The sequence below is a fragment of the Bactrocera latifrons genome, unplaced genomic scaffold (assembly GCF_001853355.1).
Source record: "Bactrocera latifrons isolate USDA-ARS-PBARC rearing strain unplaced genomic scaffold, ASM185335v1 scaffold_0, whole genome shotgun sequence".
NCBI lineage: Eukaryota > Metazoa > Arthropoda > Insecta > Diptera > Tephritidae > Bactrocera > Bactrocera latifrons.
In genome coordinates this window covers 3,096,723-3,122,924 of record NW_017534406.1, presented here as the reverse complement: position 1 = coordinate 3,122,924, position 26,202 = coordinate 3,096,723, and the positions used below count along the sequence as shown (strand labels likewise).

Below are 26,202 nucleotides of genomic sequence, written 5' to 3'. Positions count from 1 at the left end.
TTTATATAAATTTATTATTATTATTTTTATTTTTAATTTATTACTTTTAATTTTTATGTATTTATTTTAATTTTTTTTAAATTTTGTTTTTCGAATTTTGTATTTTTAATTCTTGAAATTAACTTAGCTTCTCAAATACAAATTTTTTCTCTTTTCAATTTCTTTCAGGATATATTCCGCAACCAGCATAGGCTAATACGTTTCATTGAGCAGTCAATTCGCTTGTGCAGCAATCAGTCATTGAAGACCGCACAAAAACACGCCAAACAACAGGCAGAGCCAGACTTCCAGATCACCACATCGATCTCCAGCGCATACACAGCTGCGCCGGAACCCATTAAACACGATGCGGATATTGGCCAACAGTTCGCTGCCGTACAATTGGCCGTACGCCTGGCCTCGCCACAACAATTGCAACCCAAACCCGATAATGATGAGGCTTTAAGTTTTGGCAAAGTATTCACCGATCACATGTTGAAAATTTACTACCACCGGAGTTTGGGCGGCTGGCAGCGACCGGAGATTACGCCACTCGAAAATCTCGTGATGCATCCCGCGGCCAAAGTGTTGCACTACGCGGTAGAGGTGAGGCGACTTTCTTTTAAAATTTTTAACAACCACTTAATCAAAATTGGTAACGCGCTCTTAGTGAGTTAACCCCTCGTTTATTAACTCAACCATAGCTTAACCTTGAACGATGTTCGCTATTTTGTCCCTGATTGCAAAACACGAAAAACATCCTGATTTAAACTTCATATCCTCACACTATATTTAAAAAAGAAAATGTTCCGCTTCTCTTTACAGCTTTTTGAGGGTATGAAAGCTTATCGCGGTGTCGATGGCAAAATTCGCATTTTCCGCCCCAACATGAATATGAATCGTATGAATCTCTCAGCCAGACGTTCCGGCCTACCCACATTCGAAGGTGAAGAATACATCAAATGCCTGTCCCGCCTCATATCCATCGACTCCGAATGGGTGCCACACAGTGAAGCTGCCAGTTTATATATCCGCCCCACATTGATCGGTATCGACCCGACGCTCGGTGTTGCCTCCTCCGACTCTGCCCTGCTCTACACAATACTCAGCCCCGTGGGTTGCTACTTTAAGTCTGACAGTGATGGCGCCGTCTCGCTGCTCGCAGATCCGCGCTACACAAGGTGAGTGTGCTCAAAAACCCCCAAAAGTGTACGCAAACTAAATATAAATTTATATATACGTTTGTACAGAGCGTGGCCCGGCGGTGTTGGCAATCGCAAAATGGGCTCCAACTACGCACCCACCATCAACGTACAAAAAGAGGCTGCCCAAAAAGGGCTGCAACAAGTATTGTGGTTGTACGGCGAGGATCATCAACTCACCGAAGTCGGCACAATGAACATTTTCATGTTCTACGTCAACGAAAATGGAGGTAAATACAAGTCTTCTTCTTCTTTACTGTCGTAGAAACAGCTGGCCGAAGCGCAAATGCATATAAAAAAATGCTCCTAATAACAATAAGTTGCTTTAACAAACGCTGACGTGACGTCATACATTTTTTTACAGCGAAAGTACTCGTCACACCACCACTCAGCGGTCTCATTCTGCCCGGCATTACCAGAGACTCGATACTCACGTTAGCCAGACAATTGGGTAAATTTGAGGTGCGCGAAGAAGTGATCACCATGGCACAAGTCTGCGAGCTGCTCAATCAAGGAAGAGTAAGTACATCCACCAATTTATGCTGTACACAAGATACTAAATACTCTCACTCTCACCCACAGCTGCTCGAACTGTTTGGCACTGGTACAGCGTGTGTGGTCAGCCCCATTAATCGCATCAATTATTTGGGCACCGATCTCTACATACCCACCATGGAGCAGGAGAAGCCCATACACGAATGGATACGTGAAACACTAACAGCAATTCAATATGGGAAAATAGATCACCCCTGGGCGGTGGTCATTGATTAATAGTACACACTCAGGTGCTACGTCTTCGAAATCCTGCAACTACTGTTGTTGGATTCTTAGCAAAAGAAAGTGTATTAATAGTTTTAAGTTTTCTTCTTTTGAGAGAAATAGCTTTACTATCACTATTTACCTATAATTTAATTATTCGCTTAGCTGGTATGGTCAAAAGCAGCGCTAACGCGTATTTTATCCACTATTACCTTTATGTTTTTACGGGAAATGGCAAAGCTCCACTTTTTTTTAAGTTTTCTAGCCAAACATTGCATTTATGTTTTGGTCGTACGGTGCGCCAAAGTCAGTGATGTATTTCATCCGACTTTGACGCACTATACACACACACACATGCATATATCTATGCAGTCGTACTAATAGTTTAAGTGTGTAGAAGGTAGAAATCTATACTGGAGAAGCTCGCTGAGCTTGTCCTTTCATAATTTAAAGACTCCATATCCATATTTACGTATTAATTTCTTAAGTTTCTAATATTATTTATTTTACATGTTTAGGGTAAGGTAATTTAGTTTAATTTAGGAAATGTTATAGGCATTATTTTTTCGTACATTTTCCGCAGAAAAACCTATAAAATATTATATATAAATGATGTGCATCCCTAATGCATGCTGAGAAATTAAGTTTTAGTTTACTGTGCCAATTTGTGGCTACAGCAAGTCACTGAAGGAGATTTTTCTCTATTGTGCATATTTGCCTTGAAATTTTTGGGCAGCTATTGAACCAGCAACTTCTCAGGTATATGTAGTAAAGACATTTGTACGTATGTATACGCGTCTGTTGCAACTGGCAAAAGCATTCATTTATAGTTAATATTCGTTTAAGTTATTGATTTAAAACAAGAAAAGCTAAGTACCAGAGTCAAGTGCATTTATTAGTTTAAACTTCGACTTGTTGTCATTATTTTGATATTTTATTTCAAAATTCAAAATTAATGTTTTTTGCCAGCAACCAGAATATTCATGCATACCAATGTATGCGCCATAAATTAAATATAAAAAAAAAGAATAACTAAAACCAGAATAAGAAAATTTTAATGAAAGCAATAAAATTGTATTGTCTCCCAACAAAGTTTAAGAAAAGCTGTGAAATTTTTTTGTAAATCGAAATCGTAAGCGTAAATAACAGTGTAATTATAAAAATATATTTTATTATGATTTTAAAAGTGCTTGTATTGGTTGTACCTATGCCTTATAACAAATCATTCGAAATAAACAAAAAAGTGCAATTTTGAGAATTGGAAAACACACAAAACAAAAGAAAAAACTGTATTTTATTTCAACATCTGCTAGTGAACAGAAAGAAGCTTAAATTTTAGGCTTCCACTGCTTACTGGGTTTGGGAGCATGTCCAAAGCGGTATTGCTAGACTGACGAGAATGCGATGACTATTTTTTTGATGACTCGAGATATTTCGTCTTGCCCTCGTTCACTACCAGACCCATTTGCTTTGTTGCTTTCTCGCTTCGCTGCAGAACTAACGGCGGGATTGTTGAGGTCAACGATCTCAATATCATCGGCATAGGCCAGCAGATGGACACTCTTACAAAAGATTGTTCCTGCTCGATTAAATTCTGCAGCTCGAAATATTTTCTCCAGCTATGGATTAAAGAAGTCATACGATAGGGAGTGTCCTTGTCTGAAGCTTCGCTTATTATCGCACGGCTGGGAGAGGTTCTTCACGGATATTTTCCAAAATTTGGCGCATGGTGAATATCTGGTCGGTTGTTGATTTTCCAGGTCTAAAGACACACTGATAAGGTCCAATCAGTTTGTTGACGATGGACTTTAATCTTTCACACAATACGTTCGCTACAACCTTATATGCGTTGTTTAGGAGACTTATCCTAAGGTAATTGGCGCAGATTGTGGTATCCCCTTTTTGTGGACTGGACAGAGAACACTTTAATTCCAATCGTTGAGCACCATATTTCACAAAGACTTTGATGCATGCTCCTTATCAGTTCTTCGCCAACGTGTTTGAATAGCTCGGCCGGCAATCCATCGGCCCCCGCCGCTTTGTTGTTTTTCAGATAGGTAATTGCTATTAGAACCTCTTCAGGGTTGGGCAATGGAAAGTCTGCTCCATCGTCATCGATTGGGGAATCGGGTTCGGGCGTAACGCTTTCACTACCATTCAGCAGGCTGGAGAATTGTTCCCTTTATAAATTCAGTACAAGAGTAGAAATTGCGTCGAATTTTCGAGCATTACCCTTGTCGGCCAGCTTTCAAGCTCTTCACACTTACGCATTTGGGCCTCTCTCTTTTTCTGTCTTCAAATGTCTATCCGCGCGTGTTGTGGTCGATCGTAATGTTGCGGAGTAAGCAGCCTGTTTTCTTTTCGCTGCGACACGGCACTCCTCGTCGTACCAGCTGTTCTTTTGCGTTTCCCAAAAACCAATGGTTTCGATTACAGCTGGACTTAAGAAGTTTCAAATGCTGTCCCACGGTTCCCTTATACCGAGTTGTTGACGAGTGCTCTCAGAGAGCAGGAGTGCAAGTCGAGAAGAAAATCGCTTGGCTGTCTGGTGTGAAGTAAATGCCACAAGGGCCTTCTCTCCGCAGTCCTAATCCTGTCCATCGCATTTCTTGAACGGCGGTGGTGTCAGCCTTCACTCTAACGAGGACATCAACCAGCTGTGCAGTGACACTTTCCCAATTAAGGGACCGAACATTCCAGGTGCATACCCTCAAATCGTTATCCTTAATTTGTTTACTATGGTCGTCATCGAAAGGTCGTCTCATCCTAGGTTGACTGTTCTTTTTTTTTACACTGGGTGCGTTTTTTATGTGGTGGGTCCCAAATCCATCCCACAACCCGGAGGGGATGTTTTTCCTTCTCACTTTAGCTCGCCTTCGGACGGATGTTCTTTGGCTAGCCAGAGGATGCTTGGTCTAGGATCGGAAGCCGTGAACTGCTTGATAATATGTAAAAGAATCATTTCTAGCCACTCCCCAGTGAATGGCAGTCACATTCCTCACTTGCGTGAACTTCTACACATGACTCCATCCGCCACATAAACTACACCGTAACGATTTATTAAATAAAACAATGATTTTATTACTTTCACCTTAAAACTTTTGATTTAATCTCGAATTAAAATGTGCTAGTGTATGTGTAGATGTTTTCAAAAATGAATTGAACACATTTTTCCATTGGATGTCTTTTGAATTGATTTAAAAACAGTCATATAGTACATATAACAACAAACTTAATATATACAATAGATAACAATAATTTTTACATACATATATATGGTAAATACTACCTTGACAAGGGCAGCTGAGGCTTAACTTTTTCAACACTACGAAAATACCAAAAAGTTTGATAAATTCCAATAAACAAAATGTATTGTGCCATAAATTTGGAATGCCAGTATTTTAAAATTTACGGTTTTTAATAAATGTTGTATTTGATTTGAATGCATTAAAAAATGTTTACACGGTGTGGTTAAGTACAGTTTTACTGTAAATGTTTTCAATTTTTTTTAGGCTACTTTTACTGTTTATATTTTTTAATATTTCTGATCGAGAACTGTTTAGAAAATTTTTTTAAGTTAAATAAATAGTATTTTCATTATACCATATGCATATGTAATTTGTCAATTTGCAGTTTCTCAGTATTTCTCAGTATTGGCTATAACATATTCCGTATATATATTTAATATATGGTCATTTATTTAATTTCATTATATAGATTATATAGTCAAATTTAACATGGTATTGTTTAAAATGGTTGTTTTCTTTTTTTTTTTTGTTTTTGTTATATTTGTATATATTTATTAACTTCGTTTATTCGTTACGTTGTTCTGCATTAGAATTGTTTTTAGAAGGTAAAAATGTGTTGCTGCACGCGGCAAACGCCAATTCGATTACATTTTGATCTAAATATTTGTGCTTAAAGTAAGTTTTCTTATGAATAAAAAAAAAATTAAATTAATATTTGTATGTCGGACTAGTTGTTGTTATTTTAAAAAGCTAATATAGATCTTTGTTAGAATTTAGTATTTTGAAAACAATTAATATTTAACGAGGTGCGCATAAAATACCGTTTAAAACTTTCAGTTTATTGTGCAATTTATGCTTTGGCTGCGCGCTTTCTTGTTGACAAACAGAAATCATTGAGTATTTCATTTGATGCTTTGTTCCTGGAACAACCACTTAGCCTTGCGAATGAGTGCGTGCACACTGAGGGCTCATATAATGTTACATCGATATTAAATATACTTATTTTTTATAATTATTATTTTTTATAATATTTCAGGTATAATTTCAAATATTGCAAACTGTTTCAATATTTCTGCTTAACTAATTGCTTAAGTTTATTATTATTTTTTGTTTGTTGCGCCGTTAACATGCCACATGCGCACAAACAAATGTTTGTTATGCGCTGGTGTGGCGTTGCCAGCTGAGTGAGCGTATGCTTCTTTGCCGTTTAGAACATTTCGCACTTAACAAAGTACTTAATAAGGTATGCTTTTAATACTAATGTATAAATACTTGAATCTAATAAATAAATTAATTAATTAAATTTTTTATAAATAATTTTTTTTTTGTTAATTTATTGTTATTATTAACAATGAGAATTCGAATTTATCGAAAGTAAATGTACAAAAAATGAAGAAGCGACAAACACACTTAAAGTAAAAGCTGCATTAAAATTTCCATTACAAAATAGCATTGTTTACAAAATAAAAGTTAAATTTTGTGTTACGGTTTTTAGTAAATAATATAGTCATACTAAGGATTTACTACAATTAGCTCAGTCATCGAAATGCATTTCTCCTCCTCCCAACCTACCCTACCATAAATGCCGTTCCAGCCTTTAGGCTTTGAATAATTGTGGAAATTCGTTAGCGATCTCGCGCACTAACTGTTGATCCGAAGCGCTGCACTCGGTTTCTTCGCAAAATATGCGTGTGAATATTTTCATAAAGTCCTGCTTGCGATGCTGGTGCTCAGCATAATTAGTATTGCGTAGAATGCGTCGACATAGTTCCAAGTAGCAACGACGCATCTGTAAGAAGAAACGACAGCTGAAGTTAAAAGAAGTAGGGAATAAGTAAGACCATAACCAAACGCTAGATATTCTCTTCCGTTCCCATGACCGGAGCCGGATTTTTACTCGGTCAAGGACTGTCAACTAGGTACCATGCCTCGAAATTACTTCAGGAATGTTTTCTGCCACTACAACTCTCGTAAATTGTACAAATAATATTAAGCCATAGCTGAAAAAAGGTCGCATATGACACCCACTCCCTATGATCCTTCGAAATTGTTTTTTTTTTTTTTTTTTTTTTTTTTTGTGACACCACTTAGTCTACAATAACAGCACTTAGATCAGATCTAAAACTCACCGATTACAACGAAATTAGATATCCGAAAGTACAACCCTTGGCCATATAAAATCCGGATCAATTCCGGTAACGCCGCTAGATCTCTAACAAAGAAGCCGGATAAAATAAGGGTCAATCCTGGTAACGTAGAACCTGCTGTTGTGGTAATTGAACTATTCACTAACTGAGCGAAGAAGTTCACATTAACATCGCAGTCGATGGCGTTAAAATCCCGACTGCCAATAACCCTACGATTTTAGGTAAGACATTCGACAGTCTGAGCCTGAGTCTGAGCAACAAAAAAAAGACAAAAAACGTTGTTCGCAAAATACAACGCAATCGGCCGGCCGGTCCTTAACTACGCCGCACCAATATTGTCGCCGAGATTCAGTGAAATGCAGACGAGGAAGCTACAGACATGTGAGAACACTGCACACCGGACTACATGCCTCCTGATGTCTTCGATCGAACATCTGCACAGTGAGATCTCCACTGCAGACGACGAGCTCGAGTAGCCGCGAAAATCGAGAGATTATTACGCAGTTTCGTTCTGGATACTGTAGCATGTTAAACTCCTACTTATCCAGAATCGACCCTGACATATCAAATATATGACCACCTCTTTCCATGCGCTGCTAACATTACAAATTTTAAAACCCTCTGCCTATGATCCGACCCCGCCGAAACAGCACGTTTTCTGGGCCTACCTGGGTTGGATGATCTGAACGACAACTTATCTGAACCCTACCAACTTAACGAGGACTAGATAAGCGCTAATACTACAACAACACATAGGGTTGTGAATTTCAAAAACTTTATCGAATGTACATATTCCATATTTGAAAATATTATGCGAAAATATAAAGTTTATCCGAGAAATAGTTTCTGATATATGATTAACTTGAAATGTTATACTATCACTGGTAAATAAATTCGCATAATCGCTTTGATCAAATTTGAACCGGACTGCCGGACCGGACTCTACATTTTCACGCTTTTTACTATGTCCAAGGGTCATGAGCCAGTACAAGCATGTAACGATTAGTCAAATGTTCTCCACAAATTGTTATAAATCTTGACTTGTGCCTTCAGTGGCTTTTGGTTTTTCAGATGTCAGGTCATTTTTGAAGCGCCATTTGCAACATTGTTGTTTGGTTGGTTGGCAGTTTTGACGTCATTCATTACAGAATCTCTTTTGCGGCCTCTACTTGACGCCGTTTTTGCAAAAGATTCCGGCCTTTCGGTACGAATTTAGCATTGACACGACTCACACCCAAACCATTAACCAAAATTTCTTGAATCGGTAAAATAAGTTGACATCCTCAGCTATCTCTCTGATGCCAACAGAATGATTTTTACTTTTTTAACTTGAGTTTTCGATGACTTGAAAGAAGTATTTATCGATTCGGTTTAAGCGCATCGTCCGGGTCAAATTTGATAAGTTGATATCCAACTATATGTCTATCTCGAGGTATTGCAAAGAACCGTTAGATGCACCCAGCTATTTTACTAACATATACAATGTAATTTTGGGAACTTACCGGATTACCGGCACACAAATCGGACAATTGTCGCACCAATATATCAATGAGCACTTTGTTGTCATTCGTGTAAAACATGCCAGCCGTATCGGGATTGCTGAAGATATCGATAAACATTTTCAGCACTGAATTCATGGTATCCGTTGAGTGTTTCAACAACTTAATTGGATCTTCTGCAAAGCGCGTAAAATGTACGAGTTAATATGGATATATGAAAGAAAATATTATAGTTACCTTCTCTATTTAATAATAACAGTATTTTCTCAGTGAATATTTTAGCGCTGGGCAAACTTTGCATGGCTTCAACGACAACATTTTGCGAAAAGTCGGTGAATTGCAGATTGAATGCCAATATTAAGGATATAACCATATCGACTAGAGTTTCCGGATTGTTGCCTTCAACGATTTCTAAAAGGAAACTCGCAAAGTGCACACCAAGATAATCTGAAAGCAATAATTTGTAGTTATGAACATTTACTAAAAGTTATTATATTTTTATAGAGAGGCTTGAAACCTCCAAAATTCAGTTCCCAAACACAAAATCATTCAACTAAAATACCCTAACTCGAAATCCACAAATGTATATCCCCAAAAAGGAGTTCTTAGCGAAAAAACTAACGACCGCCCAGGTTAGAAGCACACTGCATGCACTGAGTTCTTAACTCCCCACTCTCTTTGGTCCTAACCCGTTGAAAAAACACGTTTAATGGGCGTACCGTTAAGTGACTTCGATGACTGTTTATTTTTTTACCCTATCGCAGCTTCGTTCTAGGTGTTGTAGCAGGTTAAACTCCTACCTATCCAGAATAGACCGTGACATACCCAACTTATATCCTGCATGTAAAGAGTTCCAGCACTATATCAATCGCTTCTTTGTAGCCCCATGGAGCTGACTCACTTAACCCCTTTCTTCCTTTGGTCCGAACCCGTCGATACTGCTGCTTTTTGTAGGCCTCCCGTTAAATGACCCCGATGACGGCTAACATGTCATTTTTACCCAAACAAAGTGCTCGTTACAACAGCAACAACAACATTTAATATTTAACCCTAACCAGAAGCGGGATAATCGTTACAACAACAGAACACTCCGATGTTGGATCGGCCAGGACAATTTTTTAAAGCTCAGACGAAGTCCGCGACTACAAAACGAGTTCGTAGCGTAAAAACTGCTGATACCCCGCTGTTGGATCGGCCGAAACTCCGTTCCCATGATAGTCGGGTCTGCAGAACATGAACGGACCCGGATTTTTATTCGTCCAAAGACTGTCAACTAGACAGAAAACTGTCGCTACAACAACAACAATTAGCCAGGACTATTTTTAAAGAGCAACCGAAAGCCGCCTCTACAAAAATTGTTTTAATCGAGAGAACTGATGATAACCCGCTGTTGGATTGGAAAAAGTAATTTTTTCTTTTTTTTTGGGGGATTATGAATTTTGGGATTTCGTAATCGGATTAATCGTTAACTGCTTTTTTACGCACCTTGATGATTTACTGGCATTGGTTGACCTAATGAAAAGACGATTGTTAACATTTTGACAAGTTTCTTAAATTTATCTAAGTTGGCAAAATTGGTTTTCATATCTTCTACCTGAAATATAGTAAATTAGTGAAATTTGTGTGAAATTAGCATGGAAATTTCAACAAACGCAAAAAACACTTCTACTCACAATTTCTAATGGCAATACAGATGTCAGTAAAATATCGACTATAATATGGTCCAAATGGCAAGCAGCGGTAAAAGTCTTCAGCAATAGCTGTTTAATAGGCCAACGCGTTTCCATTTGATAATACTGCACTAGATTAATAAGCACCTGGTACTGGTCGCACGACATTTCATAACAACTAATATTTTCGTCGGCGTTATTCTAAAAGAAAAAAGTGTTTTTAAAGTTTTTTTTGTAAATGTGCAAGATAATTACCAAAATTTCCACTAGTTCTTCGAGAAATTGTATTATATCATCCTCATCTTCGTACAACATCCACGAACGTTGCTCCGTATCGTTTTTACAATCCGCCAGCTGCGAGAATATGTACTGTAGACGCTTCGAGTCATGCGTCATGCCCAACAAGGCTTTTGGTGTCTCCACTTTGTCGGTTACATGTATCGCCACAGCCTCTAAGTATGGATTTATGGCACCGTTATATAATTGCTCTAGACTAGTGAGGACGACGCGTAAAGCTTCGCATGACAAATCGAAGCTTAAATTCGTATTACGCCTTATTATATCTACAATTTGATAAACATCAGAGGATTCCACCTTCAAATCAGCGCGTGTCACGCCATATGCCGCAGTATTTGTGGTAACTATAGTTGTACCGGAAGCACCTGCTGGCAAAGCCTGCTGCACAGCTAATTCCTCACTATCCAGCGCTTGGCTATTCTCAACACTGTTGGTAAAATCACCACGTCCATCGTTCGCCAACGTGGCAACGTCGCGTCCATCGCTGCCCGGTTCACTGCCTTCGGATTTCTCAGCGAACTTCTCATCATTGAAATGCTCACTGGTATCAGTTAAGGTATTTGTGCCGCCAGTTATACCATTGCCGGTAACAGCAGCACCGTTGCAGCTATTACCGCCACCGCCACTGCCATTAGCATCCCCCGCCTCACATTTTCGCTCGCTGCCATTCTGTTTGGCATGGCTCTGGCTTTGGCCGGGCGATTCACGTTGACTAGGTTCTTTGTATGTGGTCACCACATCTTCGCTTGTTGTCGTTGTAGTTGTGGTAGTCTCTGAAGGCTCTGATGTGACACTGTTATCCTGTGTGATATCACTGGCTTTATTGCTGCTTTGTGTTTGTGTTTGCGATTGCTGTGACTGTTGTTGTTGCTGCTGCTGCTGCTGCTGTTGCTGTTGTGATTGCTGTGTCTGTATCTGCATGGTGCCCATGCTATTTGATTCTTGCATAATTTGTGGCAACACAATACCGACAGCTGGGCTAGACATCGATTTTTTATTGCTATCCAAGCGATTTGAACGCGGTGGACTTAGTGGACTGTGCGGTGTTGGTTGCGCTGAAGCGGAAGTGGCACGATTATTATGCGATTTGGAGCAATTTTTCTCGCTAATACTTTGCGAAAAAGACAAGGAAGAGTCGCAGTCACGTTCTGAATAGTCCTGCAATGCAAATATACATATACATATGTAAAATATTACATTCTACTTTTTAGGTTCATATTAAATTTACCAAGTAAACTCTCTCCATGGCCATTTTCTTCTCGCGCAGCCGCTCCAATAGCTCTTCTTTGGGCATAATTCCATTGATTTCCGTTTCTTTTGACTTTTCAAGTGACTCAATTGAGGAGTTGAGGAAACTGATGAGAAAATCCGGTTCCACCTTCAAAATGACGTGGAGAAAAATTTGTAGTGAGGCATTAGTGTACTTCAGGTTAGTTTCGAACACCTTTTTTAAGTAAATAATTTTATCAAACTAAAAAAAACCGATGTATTTTCCAAATGATCGTGAATAAAGCGAAGGAAAAGATTAGTAACAGTGGTAAATAGAACAGACCCGAATTTTTCTCTAACCAAGGATTGCAAACTCGGCAGTATTCTCCAAAAGTATTTTATGGATTTTTAATCTCGAAATAAAACAAATAATATTATTTTCATACATAGCTGAGAAAAGCCGACCGCTTTCATATACTACATGTAAACCTTTCCCACGGCGGTCGGGTCTCAGTAACCGGAATGAACTCGGAGTTTTATCCAACCGAGGACTGTCATCTTGACACCATGCCTCGAAATAAATTCAGGAATGTTTTCTGCCGCTGCAACAACAACTACATGTATGTGTTTCGGACGGGGCACTTCGGAAACAGCCACTTGACTTTATTCGCAGAGCATTCTTCTTATTTATAACCTAGCAGATAAATCAGCAGAGCGGCGATACTTGAACTAATCATCCTCGTTAACAATTGCATCGAATGACTTTATAATAAGATAGCTGGGCTTCGCGGAAGCTTGGCCCTCGTTGGGCCACCATCGGTACATGCGCTGTCGCAAAAGCCTTTTGTCCCAAGGTCGCTAGAGATCTAGTGTTCTCTTTGCTCTGAGTGAGGCTTGCCTCTTCCTAAGTGTGTGCTGTTTAACAGGCCATTGTCCTATTGGCGTCTCCACAGTAAGGTTGGGAATCTTAGAGACACCATCTGCGGAAGCTGTATGGAAGATGAGTTGGAAGCAACTCAACTCTTCCTTCTTGACTGTCCCGCGTTTGAGAGGTCAAGACTCAAGCACCTAGGAGCGCCAAGATCTCACCGAACTGAAGGGAATGGAAATATAAGATCCAACACAGTAGTTCTTATTTTCTTTTTTCTTCATAAAGGACTGCATATAGCAGTCCACGTGAGATCCCTCTAGATCAGCCATCTAACCTAACCTAACCTTAGCGGTCAAATAAACACGTTTTGGATGCACAACATGACTTCTGTGCTCATGTTCATTCAAACCCATTCATCTAATACTCTTTTCCCAATAATTCAAGTCCGATAGGTTGTCTCTAGATCTACCAATAAATATTATGGAGGACAATGTCTAATATTACCAATTAAAAAGGTTGAAATAGCTTTTACAACAACAAAAAATTCAATGCGGGCAGTCAGGCACTCAGCTCACTCCGTTACATATCAATTTCAGCTTCCAAAGCGTCAATCAAAAAAAGTATTTTTTTTTCGTATTCCTTTGTGTTAACACCAACTGTGTAGGAATGAGCTTCAAACTCTTCTCTGACCACAGCAGAGCGGCAGTTCTAGAAAACTTTGAGGTTTGCATGTGGATCTCACGTCGCTGCGTCAATGGTCACTCTCGGTTTTCGCGGCAACTCAAGCTCTTGTTGTTGTTGTTTTAACGGTTTTCTAATCCCCATTTGGAAGCTAAGGGTCATTTGCGTTGTCGTCGAGATCATCTAACGGGAGGCCCAGGAAACGTACTGTTTCGACGGGGTCGGACCAAAGGGAAGAGAGTGTTAGATGAGTAGGGTTAGTAGGGTGCGCAAAGAGGTGGCCAGTATCACGCGAGGACTCATTGCATGCAGGACATACATTGGATATGTCTGGGTCAATTCTGGATAAGTAGGAGTTTAACCTGCTACAATATACAGAACGAAGTTGCGCTAGGGTCACTCGCGTTTCTCGCGGCAACTGGTGCTCTTCGTCTGCTACAGTTGGTGGTTTGACTCCAAGAACGCCATTCACGGGAAGGAAGTCGGTGAAGGTGTTGATGGTTCCACTGTGCATGGCGGTCAGTACCTGTCGAAAGTCAGTTGCGTTCAAAGTCCGGTCGGCGTACTGTACGACGTCATCGACGTAGTCAAGGAAGGACCTTTTGATGCTCCTGGGAGGCGGTTCCGCTCCAAGCAGATGGCTGCAAGGGTGATTCCTTCGGAAACATCTTGGCAGAAACTGTTTGGATAGGAGTTCATTATGCTGATTTACAGGAAGCATAAGCGTCTCGCTGTGGAGGTGTTCAATGGGAGACATCAAAAGACATCCCGTCGTTGTCCGGAGTGCAGTATTCTGGCAGGAAAGAGAGAAAGATCGGAGAGATAGCCGTTAACTTCTGAGCACATGCCATCAATTCCATTTCCCAACGTCATTATCGTACAATCATCATCGCACAAGGTGATTGAAATTTCTCCGGTGGTTGGGGGAGCTTCGAGATATAGTAGTTAAACAGCAACGGGGAAAGACTACATTTTTCTTTAAACAAAAGTATTAAGTACTATTCGGTGTATTGGTTTGAAGTCCTTTTCTACAATTTGGAAAACCACATTTGAGGTTCACATTTCCTATGGGGACTTGGATGAAAATGACGACGCGCACGCCCTCATTGACAATACATACCTAGATTTTGCAAATTAGATTGATGGCAGCACACATACATAAATACATACATATGTATGTATAAGGGTATGTTAATTGAATAAGGTCACACATGTGACAACAAAGCAAGTACTAAGTACTAATTATAATAGTTAAGGAATATTATGTTGCTCGCAAACCACTTCTTTAGTATACGGATACAAGTAAATCAATACAAAATTTATTGCGAATTTTTTGTGGAAAAAATATTGTTTGCAAATTAAATGTAAATAAATAGAAGAGAACAGACTAGATTAACTCAGACAGACTAAATTTAAATGACGGAAAACCCAAAAATACAGCTGTTACTGTCAATTTGCCATCCATCAGCAGTGGAAACAGCAGCTAGTGTATGTAGATGTATGTATGTATATGCTTTTATGGGGCAAGGAAAGGTAAATAATGATGTTGTTGACAACTAGTTGCTCGAAAAGATCGTCCGATCAAACCATATACAATATATACCAAAATCTTTTCAGTATACTACTTAACTTAAACGAAACTTAAATAAACAGAGCTTTTTCGACCGTTTTACGGCGAAGGAATGACCGCAGCAGCCAAGCCGTATCCCGAATATGCGCTTTAGTTATTATGATGTTAGAGATTTGGAAGTAATTCATGGAACCTCAAACGGGTAGAAGTGTGGTACAATTTTAAACTCTGGTCATGTCGTATGCCGAAAAGTGGCATCCTTCAAATTTATTTATTTTTTTAATTATTTTATGAAAGATAACCAAACTTTTAGGTATGTACGGTTTTTTGAACAATAAGATGTTTGGATAAAGTGAGAAAAACTCGATAGGACTGACCAATCAAAACTTTGATCAAAAATCGAAAGCCTTTGGCATATTTTTAAAGTTAAAACAACGAAGAAGACACCCAGAACTTTGGAAAAGCCTGACGCAATCTTGGAGGTTGTCTAGTACAATGGCATAACTCTTGAAGTACATATTTCAAAAGTTAATCGATTCTATGACACCGCGTCTTAACGCTGTCATACAATCAAAGAAGGTCCAACAAAATATTTCAAGCTACTTTTTATTTAAGGGGTCAGTAAGGTAATCTTTTTGCAACATTTTTTATTTTTTTTTTGGAATTTTCTGTTCCCTTAAACCCTTAGAATTGATGTAGAAACCCACTTTGCCAAGGTTCAAGGAGAGTATAGGCGCAAGTTTGGCGGCAATCCTCCGAGCAGATGGATCATATTGAGACTTGTAAACAATATTGCCGAGCATGGGACAGTCAACAGAAGACCTTACCATCGAAACCCTTCAGTTCGAACGGARGAMACAATCGCTGCTGTAGCTGCTGCCATACAAAACAATCCACGTGTTTCGACAAGAAGCTTATCTGCTCAAATGTGTGTAAGCAGACAGTCATTACAGTCAATTATGCACAAAGATTAGGACTTATTCCCATATAAAATTCAAATGGGCAACAAACTGAACGCTGCAGACTTGCCGATTCTCTTGGAATTTTGCCAAAAGATGCTTCAAATGGTGGAAGAGGATGGAAACATGTTGAACTGTCTTTTCATGTCTGACGAGGCCTATTTCGATTTAAACGGCAACATAAACAAACAAAATTGTCGAATATGGAGTGCTTCCAACCCACAGATACTCCATGAGATGGAGTTGCATCCACTTCGTGTCACACTGTGGCGTGCAGTTTCATCACGCTGCATTCTTCGAAGAAAACGGTCACACCGTTACGGTTACTGGAGACCATTACTTGAGCATGTTGAGAGAGTTTTTCTATCCAGAATTACGCCGAATGAGAATTTCTTTCAACTCTGTGTGTTTTCAGCAAGATGGTGCAGCTCCTCCTCCTCACATAGCCCAACCTGTTATTACAGAATTGCGACGAAAATTTCCTAATAAGCTGATATCCAGAAACTCCACATTCCGTTGGCCACCCAGATCGTCTGACCTTACTGCACTTGACTTTTTCTTGTGGGGTTATTGCAAACAGGAAGTCTACAAAGCAAAACCAACAAATTTGAATGAACTAAGGCAATCCATTCGAGAAASAATTGCGGCTATTCCTGTCTCAACTCTCCAAGCAGTAATGAACATTTAAATTCCATTATTTTTAAAACTAATTAAGCTATATTTAATAAAATTGAATGAGCTTTAACATGAATAAAAGAAAAATGAATTCCATACACTAAAAAAAAAATTATTTGAGTTTCTTAATGTAGCAAAATTCATCAGCCACCCTGTATGTACACATACTCAAACATACATATCTAAGCACTATTATAAATATATGCAACGCTATAGAGTAGCGCTATAATGCTTTACAAAGACATTTTGCCCGAATATTGGTGTCAATAACCCTCAAGTTGCATTTTATCCACTCATTGATGCTATCACCAGCAGCTGCAGCTCCGGGAGACAAGTAAATCCGAAAAAGAGGCAATCTTCATGGGTAATTATAGGTTGAGTATGTACACACATACAAACGCTACTCGTACTTCAATGGCCATGCTATGTAGTGACAAGCATTAAAGTACAAACGGAAACCGCACAAAGGGCGAAGTAAAAGTGAAAAGTATATTAGTATAATTAAAGAATTCATCAATATACTATACATATGAAGCGAAAAGGATATAATACAAAATGGACACCATTTACAAGATATTTTTAAATATGTTACTGCATTAGAGATTCAAGTTGTGATGTCATGGGATTATTTTCATAAGACCTGTTTTTGCATTTAAGTTGATAACTCCTTTTGAAAAAATTTTGAAAATAGGGGCTACTGATTTAGTTTTCAGATTTTTTTCAAATATTGAATCTGCAGACCTTTAAAAGTAATTTCTCTAATGTTTTGTTAATATACCCGCTATATAAATATGATATACCAAATCAAACAGAAGTGCAGCGATAAAGGCAGTTGTGTTGCTTCGTTGCATAAGAAAATGATTTCTGACAAATTTGGAAGGATGTGCTTGAAAATTTTAAATGCCCTTATGTAATCTTAGAATAACGTTGTACAGTTGTAGCTAACAAATATTACAGTTTCAAAATATTCCAGATTAGTCAAAAAAAATTCGATAATAACATAGCTATTTGTTTTTAATTCTGATCTGTATGGTCTATAAATAAACAACTTAGTGACTTGAAATCGTTGAAATGCATCATAATCAATCATGAAAAGAAATTTACTGTTATTGTAGTTTTATGAGTAGCTCTATAAGCTATAATCACTTTCTCAAAAGCTTAATAAATCAAATCAAAGACTATGTAACTAAAACTCTGTTAAATATGTCGAAATAAACGATATTGTTTCTACTCTTATGTATTTTACGGCGGTTTAGATTGAGCATGAACAATACACTCTGATTAATTCTATTAAGATTTATATTTATACATTAAATGCCAAATTTAAGGATTTATGATTAATTCCGCACAATATCTGAAGTTTATTACCAACTTCTGCTTTAGTTTTAATACTTTAAGTATTTATTTCCTCAACAATCGAAATAAAACTTTTCTTTTACGTATAAAGTGAATATTCCGACCTACGTCACTAGGAATAGAGTTGGCAAACTTAAACTTTGTAAATATTGCAATGAATTGTACTGACCACACCCCTAAATTTGAGTTACACAATAGCCGACTGCTATTAATTATTATTCCGCATATTTTTGTAAGTACTTTTAAGCATAAAACCGACCACTTTTAATGTTGCAATTGAGGCAAACAAAACATTGAGAGACTTACCTTAATTTTCATTACGTAATTTGATGGCACAAAACCAATATTGCCTTTCATGCTAACTACTTGCCACCAGTTCCGTTGACGTGCTGAAGTCTGGTATAGTATGAAGTATTCTCCTTCATCGAAGCTTATCGTTTTGGGATAGACCGCCTGGAAGTCGTAAAGTGCTTTAAGCATTTCGATGCTTTCTACGAGCACGAAACCCAACAAGATATTCCAAGAAATGAAAGCAACGAAAATAGAAATTACAGGATATTATTAAAGGATATCAGTAAATTATTTAGAAAAATTGATAAATACATGAGACACAAATGTGACAGGTAAAATGTGAATAAAAACAACACAAGCGAAATAACAAAAGCACGTCTGCAGCAGAAGCTGCGGCTCAAGGCACTAAGCGCGTTTGTTTCCAATCCGAAGCTTCCAATACTTGCCCGTTTTGGCAAATCGGAATGCGGAAAGCACAAGACAACGGTGTGAAATCGCCAAATTTGCTCATAATGCAATTGTCACACCAGCACCACCCCCCTTCGCCATTAACGTACACACACGTCTTTCAGTTTAGTAATTGTACACATCCTGCACCACGATTATTAGCTACGCTTTTATGCATTTCGTTTCCTTATTTACTTATAACTTACCCATTTTCTAGCCAAGGACGTAATTTGGACTTCTTGTTTTTATTCCTCTTTTACATTGACGCGGTGTGTATTATTTAAGTAACAATATAGGGAACGCTAGGCGTCAACACAAGCGATGCAATAAAAAGTCCTTTAAACCAAAACTTTTTATATATGTATGTATGCACACTTAAATTATTATTTGCTTCAAATTTTTTCCGAATTTTTCAAATTTTGTTTACAACTTATTCAAATTTACATTCACTGAAAGCATTTAACACAAATTTTTCACAAAGTTTAAAATTATACGTTTAGATTTTCTAATCAAACTAATTTTTCCAAATGCCACACATAAATGATATGAAGGCAAACAGAGAATCATACAGAATGCCTGAAAATTTACCCACCCATTTCCTATAGGTTCTGGATAAAAAGGATACTGCAATGAAAGTCGGGAATCAAAATAAAGAAAAACTAAATGAAATAAAATGTCAAACTGGATCTGCTCAACCAGAGTGGCAGATTTTGATAAGAAAGGATAGCGAAAAAAACTGTAATGATTAGTAATGAAACCACATAATTTGGTAAATTGCGAACTATCAAAGGGTTATAATGTTTCAATTCGCCAAAATTGATAGTAATTTTTGTAACGTTTAAAAATTTACGTCATTACACACTACATATTTCTATTCTGGTAAATGAAGCAATTTTTAACACTCTTAATAACTGGAAGTGGCATCACCAAAATAAAAAAAGTGCTAAACACGGCAGAAGCATGAGTTTATTTGTTATTTACGTAAACGTCATGCATTAAATAGCTGAAATTACATTTTTGATAATTTTTTTTTGTTCGTATGCTGAAATAAATATTTTGAAATGGCTAAAATTGTGGAGTTGCGTCCTGATCGGAATCTCATACGAAACAATTTCGATGGTTACAAGTTGTCGTTAGATCCGGTTCCATTGTTACGCCAGGAGCTGTCTTACCTTCCTTTTAGAGCTGAGACCAATGAAGACCAGTATGTAAATATATATAACCCATTTATAGCACTCAAATATATATAGACATTCTTAAGGTATTCTCTATTGCACGTGGAGCTCTTCTCCATGCAAAATTTGCTGCATGTGGATCCTTGGGCTCGCACAATTTGCTTTTATATTAGTCGTCTTGGGGAGATTATAAGAACTGCTTATAATGAATCAACCGGTCGTGGTGAATCAATGCAAATCGTTTATCGCCTGAAACCGGCAGCTACACGTGTGAAAGGAGATTACAATTATTCCATGCGCTTTATTTCTGAAAAGTATTGTGTTGTATGCGATGGTATTCAAGGCATTTATTTATTCGACACCAAAGATCGTCTTAAGGCAACCGAATGGATTTTGATAGCCGAAACGAACTTAAATAATGAGGAGCTTGGGGAGCGTAATTTTATGATATTTGATTGCCGCTTGGATATTGTGCAGGAGAAAAAACAAATCAGTATGGCAATTGGTAGAATTAAGAGGATTGACAACGTGACAGGAGGTGGATCAAGTCATTTCATGCACTTGCATTGTGGCAAATGGATACAAAATGAAAATTGGGATTTTTCAGTGATTGAGACCCTTGAAGGCAAAGGATCGTTGTATTACTGTACTTTTGAACCGCGTGCGGAATCCCTGATAATATGTTCGAATCATGAATATAGTTTTCGTTCTAAAAACACGAATAGTATTAGCGAAATTAATGTTGAAAAAGCTGAGCTACACGATAAAAATTATGAAATAGGGGGTTTCACTTGGTCACAAACAGACGAAGACATCATAATCAAATTTGACGTTAAGGAAGGAAAAGAAAGATCAGATTATAACATAAAATACGTTGCTAATAAACTCACTGTAAAAGTAGGCGAGGAAGTGCTTCTTGATAATGACCTATACGATAAGATTGATCAAGATTTGACGACATGGACTGTCGTACGTTATATATGATATTTATTGTAAATATTCCTTATTAATTTTTGTTATTTTCAGGAAAACAATTATCTACAAATAACTCTAGTTAAACAAAATCAATCTTTAAGCTGGTTATGGCTCTTCAAGAACAATGCTGGGCCTAAAGAAACGTTGGATGATAGCAGACAATCCGATTTGCCTATAGATCAGAAGCCTATTGCAAATTTAGAGACACCTATCGAAGATTGTGACTTTCCAATGGGTACTATCGACGATGAAATCAAAATTGGTGAGTAAGCATAAATTTTAAAACCTTTTTAATATAAAATTATAATATGTAATTTGAAGGTCGCTATCATATGCCAAGTAAGTCGGTTACACACGCTGTTTTGTTCGGATCAACGCCTCCGATATTTTCCACTATTTTGCGTCCCGGATTTCCTAACGCTTTGGCGATACGACAAGACGTTGATGCGGGGCTTTGGTTGCAGCAATATAATCCCTCCAAACCTGAAGATTGGTCTCTTCGACATGAGGGCAACTTGCATGCATTTGGATATGTCCAAGCTTCCAAACAACAACGGAAGTTCGTTGATTGCTCACCGGATTTAAACTACGCAATCATTTGTGAATCGCATCGTCATGTTTTCCTTTACAAATCAAATTACGACGGAGCAGATGGATTAAGAAACCGTAATGGTCCACAAATTAAAATAGGCAAGCAGCATTTAATAACACTTGAAGACACCGGAGAAGTGCTAGGATTAGCGACTGCTGAACATGTAGTAACAATACTTACCGAACGTTGTATTTTACATTTACAATTAAGTTAACTAAAGTAATATAATACATAGTTTATAATGCAAAATAAATTTTATATGAGTCTCAAATGTTTGTTTACATTATATTTAATTTTGGGTATATAAGTAATTAACTAGCTTCTTGAGTTTAGTTTAAGTGAGTTTTAATATTGTATTGTTTTAAAAATATATGCGAATTAATAACAATTCGAAGGTGGTATATTTGAAAATACAGGGTGCATTCCTAAAAAGAAGTGTACAGCATGGCAACACTAAAAGAATGTCTAGAAAGCAAAATGTCAGAAATTTTTTATGACTTTTGGCAGAAGCAGCAGTAGGAAAAGCACTATCGACAACGGGCATGCAGTGGAATTCGGTGGAATTGGAAATAAACCTTTGCGGTGGCTATAGCGGAATTGCATAAATAGCGAGTCTATCGAACAACGTGCTTCACAAACTTGAGAATATTAAACAATTTGGATGTGCGGAAAGAGTATAGTTTTAGTTGTACCCGGAGTAAAAGAGCAACAGTTTTAAAAAGTAAATTAAAAATTGTGTAGGAGTTCTATAGCAAGTGTAATATAAAATTTTTTGAAAAGTGTATCGGCAGAGGAGCTTCGCTGTCAATTCATTGTGTGAACGTGTGGTTGAGCAACATTTTTGATTTGTTGTGGACAATCGTCTATTGTATTTGCCACGAACAAACCCTTCCTGCGGAGCCGACAGTAAAATCTCGGCTGTGTGAGAATCATATAAAATTCTTGGCTCTGTAAAGAAGAGTGAGTGAGGTCATTCAGTGGATATCTATAAAGATAAATTTCAATATAGGAAACTAGTGTGAGGATTAAATGCATCGTATACACAAAAATTGAACCGATAGTCGGCCGCCAATAGAAAATAAAAGATAAAAATTCTAAATTAGAATTGTTGTGTAAATAATAAACGACGAAATAATAATCTAGAAGAAGAGGTTGACAATACATCCATAAAACCTTTAGGAAGAAATAGTATTTCATCATACCGAATTTAGGAAAAGGGCACGAACATTGCATTTCTGACCGGCAAAATATTACACAATAAGCACACAAAACTACATTTTGAATAGTTGGAGACTTCGTGTCAATAACAACCTATAATTTAATATTTTTAATTACACTTTCACGTGCCCGTAGCTATACGAAAACTGGATATATCATTACTCGTTTGAAGTGCAAAGAAATAAGTGCATATTGCGGCCTTAGTATTTTTAAACAAAAAGCATACTCATCAGTTAGAAAGTTATTAAAAGGTAAGTGTATAAAAATATATGGTATGTTATAAATATTGTATGAAGTATGAAAATTATTTATATTATTAAATATTTGTGTAGAATATATATTTTTGCTGGTAAGAGCTTTTAATTGTTTAAAAAATCGATGGCAAATCGTGGGAGTAATCTCATACCTGCTATGTATCTACCTTTATTAAATTACTTTGCAATTGCTGTTATGCGTATTAGTAGACATGCCTTTGTGTATACACTCTACTAAGCAATATAACAACAAAAATTTAAAATAAATACCATTGAACATTCACCGCCGCTTATAGTATCACAATAGAACAATATATAGTAATAACTCTGTTAACCTTGACATTAGTTTCAATTATGATTTTTCTTAATTTTACCCTTTTGTTTTGTGTATTTTTGAAATTCATTTAATACTACAACTTTATAATTAGTGTATATGAAATACCACTAAATAAACCAAGGCGTCTGCAGACACATAAAGTTTGAAGTTATAATTCAATTTATGAAACAAATACACTTCTGTTTTTACATAAAATCCATCTTTAATTTAAAGCACTTTCCAAAAGTTTCTACTTTTTTATGCTTTCAAATCTTAAAAGAAACCTTTATAAATCAAAATATAATATAAATAATAGTATTCACATTGACTGATGAATAAAGTGTTTACTGAATATTTACCAAACGAACAGATACTTGAAATTTCAAGGTTAAAATCATTATTTTTATATAAATGATATCTATACAAAATTTAACAATATCAAATGTATTTTGTTTCTAATTAATTTTGTGCTTCAATTATAAAGTGTTAAGGCCAAGGAGCTTAGGTCAAAAGTAGATGAAACTTAAATAAGCGTTTGAAATTTAGGCTTCTATATTTATCTTTTGCATGTGTTTCTTTTTCATGGAATTTATTTGTTTTTATAACTTAGTTATCGTGAAACCAAAACTTTGAATCCAATTAATTACTTTTATATTCATATTGGTTTAGTATTGAAACATAAAACGAACTTTATTTCCTTTAACCATGGGATTCACAAAATGGTGTTCATGCTAAAATTAATTTGTTTATAAATGAAACCAGCTGTTTTAACAAATATCTAGACGTCATAGTAAAAATAGACGCAAATCGTTGCCCGATAAGAGAAGTTGTGACTAATTGTTAAAAAAAAAAAATACATATATACAATATTTATGAAATTCACTAATAAACCGGTTTTCTAAATAAAATGCAATATTAATGTTATAAAAGCTAAATATAAATGTTATGGTTTATGGTAGTTTTTATACCATATTTGTTGCAAGAAGTGATATATCACATTTATTTTAATGTATAAATTATAACATATCTTGTTTTAATTAAAAGTGCGCCACTTCCCAAATATCCCACTTAATTTTCCAAAAATTGCTTAAGTCCAAATTTTTAAATATTTAAGTGAAGGGAATACATATTATTTCTGAGAAACTAAAGAACGCATTTCCATTTCGAAGTCAACACAATAATATAGTTCGCTCCAATACGTCTGGAGAATCTGTAGAAACCATTTCCTTATCAACTTTTATGTAACTACATATTTATCAACTCATTCCACTCATGCATATTTGCTGAGAAGAAACACAGTTTACAGTTTTCTACATTACTAATTATATTAGTCATTGTCACATGAGATAAATGACAAAATACAAAATATCCGCCAATAAGAGTTCAAAAGATTTTAGCTTCTAACTTTTTTAATTATTGCATTTTCAGGTAGCTAACAATTATTGTTAATTTGCGAATTTCATTTGCAGTTTTTCATTGGGTGTTCCAATTTGTATACGTTTGTTAGTTGTCAGTACGCTTGGTGTCATATATTTTGTTTGTATTTGATTTTTATGATTTGGGAATTTTGAATATTTATAGTAGAGCACTCAAAATTATTCCTATAGCCTGATAACCGCTTTTTCTAAACTGCACCAAATATGCAGTTAAGTTGTAAATGTATAATTTTTAATCAATAATGAAAATTCAATGAAAATTTAACGAAAAACAATTTAGTTTCAAACATAAAATTATAAGAAGAAAAGTATTACCGAAACACATGGCATTTCACTCATTGAATTTATTATGTATATACACATGTATGTATGTATGTATGTATGTAAGTATCTAACGAACTAATTTATAAATTCATTGCCTGCATGACGTCATCAAATTGGTCTTGTGAAATTAACAAACCTCTCGCTTTACATATCACATACATACTATGTACATATTAATGTATGCAAATATGTATTATCATAGGTTTGCCTCTGCAATTGCTTAGTCGTCACCTCATCATGACTCTGCATTTTTCTAAAAAAAAAAAATTCTGAAACGTTTTTAGCCCACTTAAGTCCTTACTTTTTTCACATGCACATGCCTACACACGTTTATATATTTATGTAGATATGTAGTATGTACATATGCATGTATGTGCTACGCCTATGGCAGTTCGGCCTGAATGATCTCAAACCAATTTCGTGATTCAAAAGTGTTTTAATAATTTAAAATCGTTACAGCAAATTTCTAAATATTGTTGCACAACGTGTGCATAATAACGGTTATACAGAAAATGTTGTTGTTGTTGTTTGCCTCTGAAGTGGTTTTATCATGTGCATAATTGTTTGAAGAAATTAATTTAATATCAGTGTATGTTATCTACATATGTACATAACAATATACATATATACATATAAACTTACCATAAAAAGATATGAATTTATATGTATGTAGATTCATTTGTTTAGCTTTTTTATTTTCTTTTTGCAAGTTCGGTGTAAAATGTCTGATAAACACGCAAAAAAGAACGCTACCTACGTATCTACAAAGTGTGTATACACTGTCGCACAAAGTTTGCAGACACTTCGTGAGAACCGAAAAGCGCACAATTTGTGTTATATATTTTTAAAGGTGAAATTTTAACTACTTTAAGCGAACTATTCCATAAACAATTAATATTCGTTATACTCGTATTATGCGAGCTTAACTATAAAAAAATTGAAAACATAAAGTTTATTAAAATAAAAACAATTTAATGTATCGTGAAGTGAAATAACAAATGTCGAATTGACAAAAACAATTAATCCCATATTGAAAAATAAAATAGTTTTTT

The 26,202-nt window shown here is 36.4% G+C and overlaps 4 protein-coding genes across 5 annotated transcripts in view; 3 read left to right on the top strand and 1 right to left on the bottom strand.

Annotated features, from left to right (window-relative positions):
• LOC108968732 (branched-chain-amino-acid aminotransferase, cytosolic) overlaps nt 1-2,803 on the top strand; it is an 11,281-nt gene extending 8,478 nt beyond the window's left edge. Inside the window, exons 2-6 of the mRNA XM_018933350.1 lie at nt 169-585; nt 805-1,160; nt 1,230-1,411; nt 1,546-1,700; nt 1,764-2,803. Of these exons, the coding sequence (XP_018788895.1) occupies nt 169-585; nt 805-1,160; nt 1,230-1,411; nt 1,546-1,700; nt 1,764-1,952 (1,299 nt within the window). The 3' untranslated portion in view covers nt 1,953-2,803. The remainder of the gene's footprint in view (nt 1-168; nt 586-804; nt 1,161-1,229; nt 1,412-1,545; nt 1,701-1,763) is intronic.
• Nucleotides 2,804-5,704: 2,901 nt separating this feature from the next.
• LOC108975282 (NCK-interacting protein with SH3 domain) lies at nt 5,705-19,437 on the bottom strand. The gene is made up of 9 exons (XM_018943686.1): nt 19,067-19,437; nt 18,429-18,613; nt 12,030-12,179; nt 10,760-11,959; nt 10,508-10,705; nt 10,320-10,428; nt 9,072-9,281; nt 8,838-9,010; nt 5,705-6,977 (listed from the first exon to the last, which is right to left on the bottom strand). The coding sequence occupies exons 1-9, from the start codon at nt 19,068-19,070 to the stop codon at nt 6,786-6,788; spliced, it is 2,421 nt and encodes an 806-aa protein (XP_018799231.1). The 5' UTR covers nt 19,071-19,437; the 3' UTR covers nt 5,705-6,785.
• Nucleotides 19,438-19,584: 147 nt separating this feature from the next.
• On the top strand, nt 19,585-21,855 carry LOC108975349 (nudC domain-containing protein 1). Its single transcript, XM_018943804.1, has 4 exons — nt 19,585-20,064; nt 20,122-21,004; nt 21,062-21,272; nt 21,332-21,855. Exons 1-4 carry the CDS (start codon nt 19,922-19,924, stop codon nt 21,814-21,816), a joined length of 1,722 nt encoding a protein of 573 aa, XP_018799349.1. The 5' UTR covers nt 19,585-19,921; the 3' UTR covers nt 21,817-21,855.
• Nucleotides 21,856-22,127: 272 nt separating this feature from the next.
• LOC108973349 (glutamate--cysteine ligase) overlaps nt 22,128-26,202 on the top strand; it is a 20,657-nt gene continuing 16,582 nt past the window's right edge. Inside the window, exons 1-2 of one of the 2 annotated variants that reach the window (XM_018940779.1) lie at nt 22,128-22,323; nt 22,956-23,071. The gene's annotated coding sequence lies outside the window, so the exon portion shown is untranslated. Of the gene's footprint in view, nt 22,324-22,611; nt 23,072-26,202 lie in introns of both variants that reach the window. The other variant, XM_018940694.1, reaches the window with a different exon arrangement.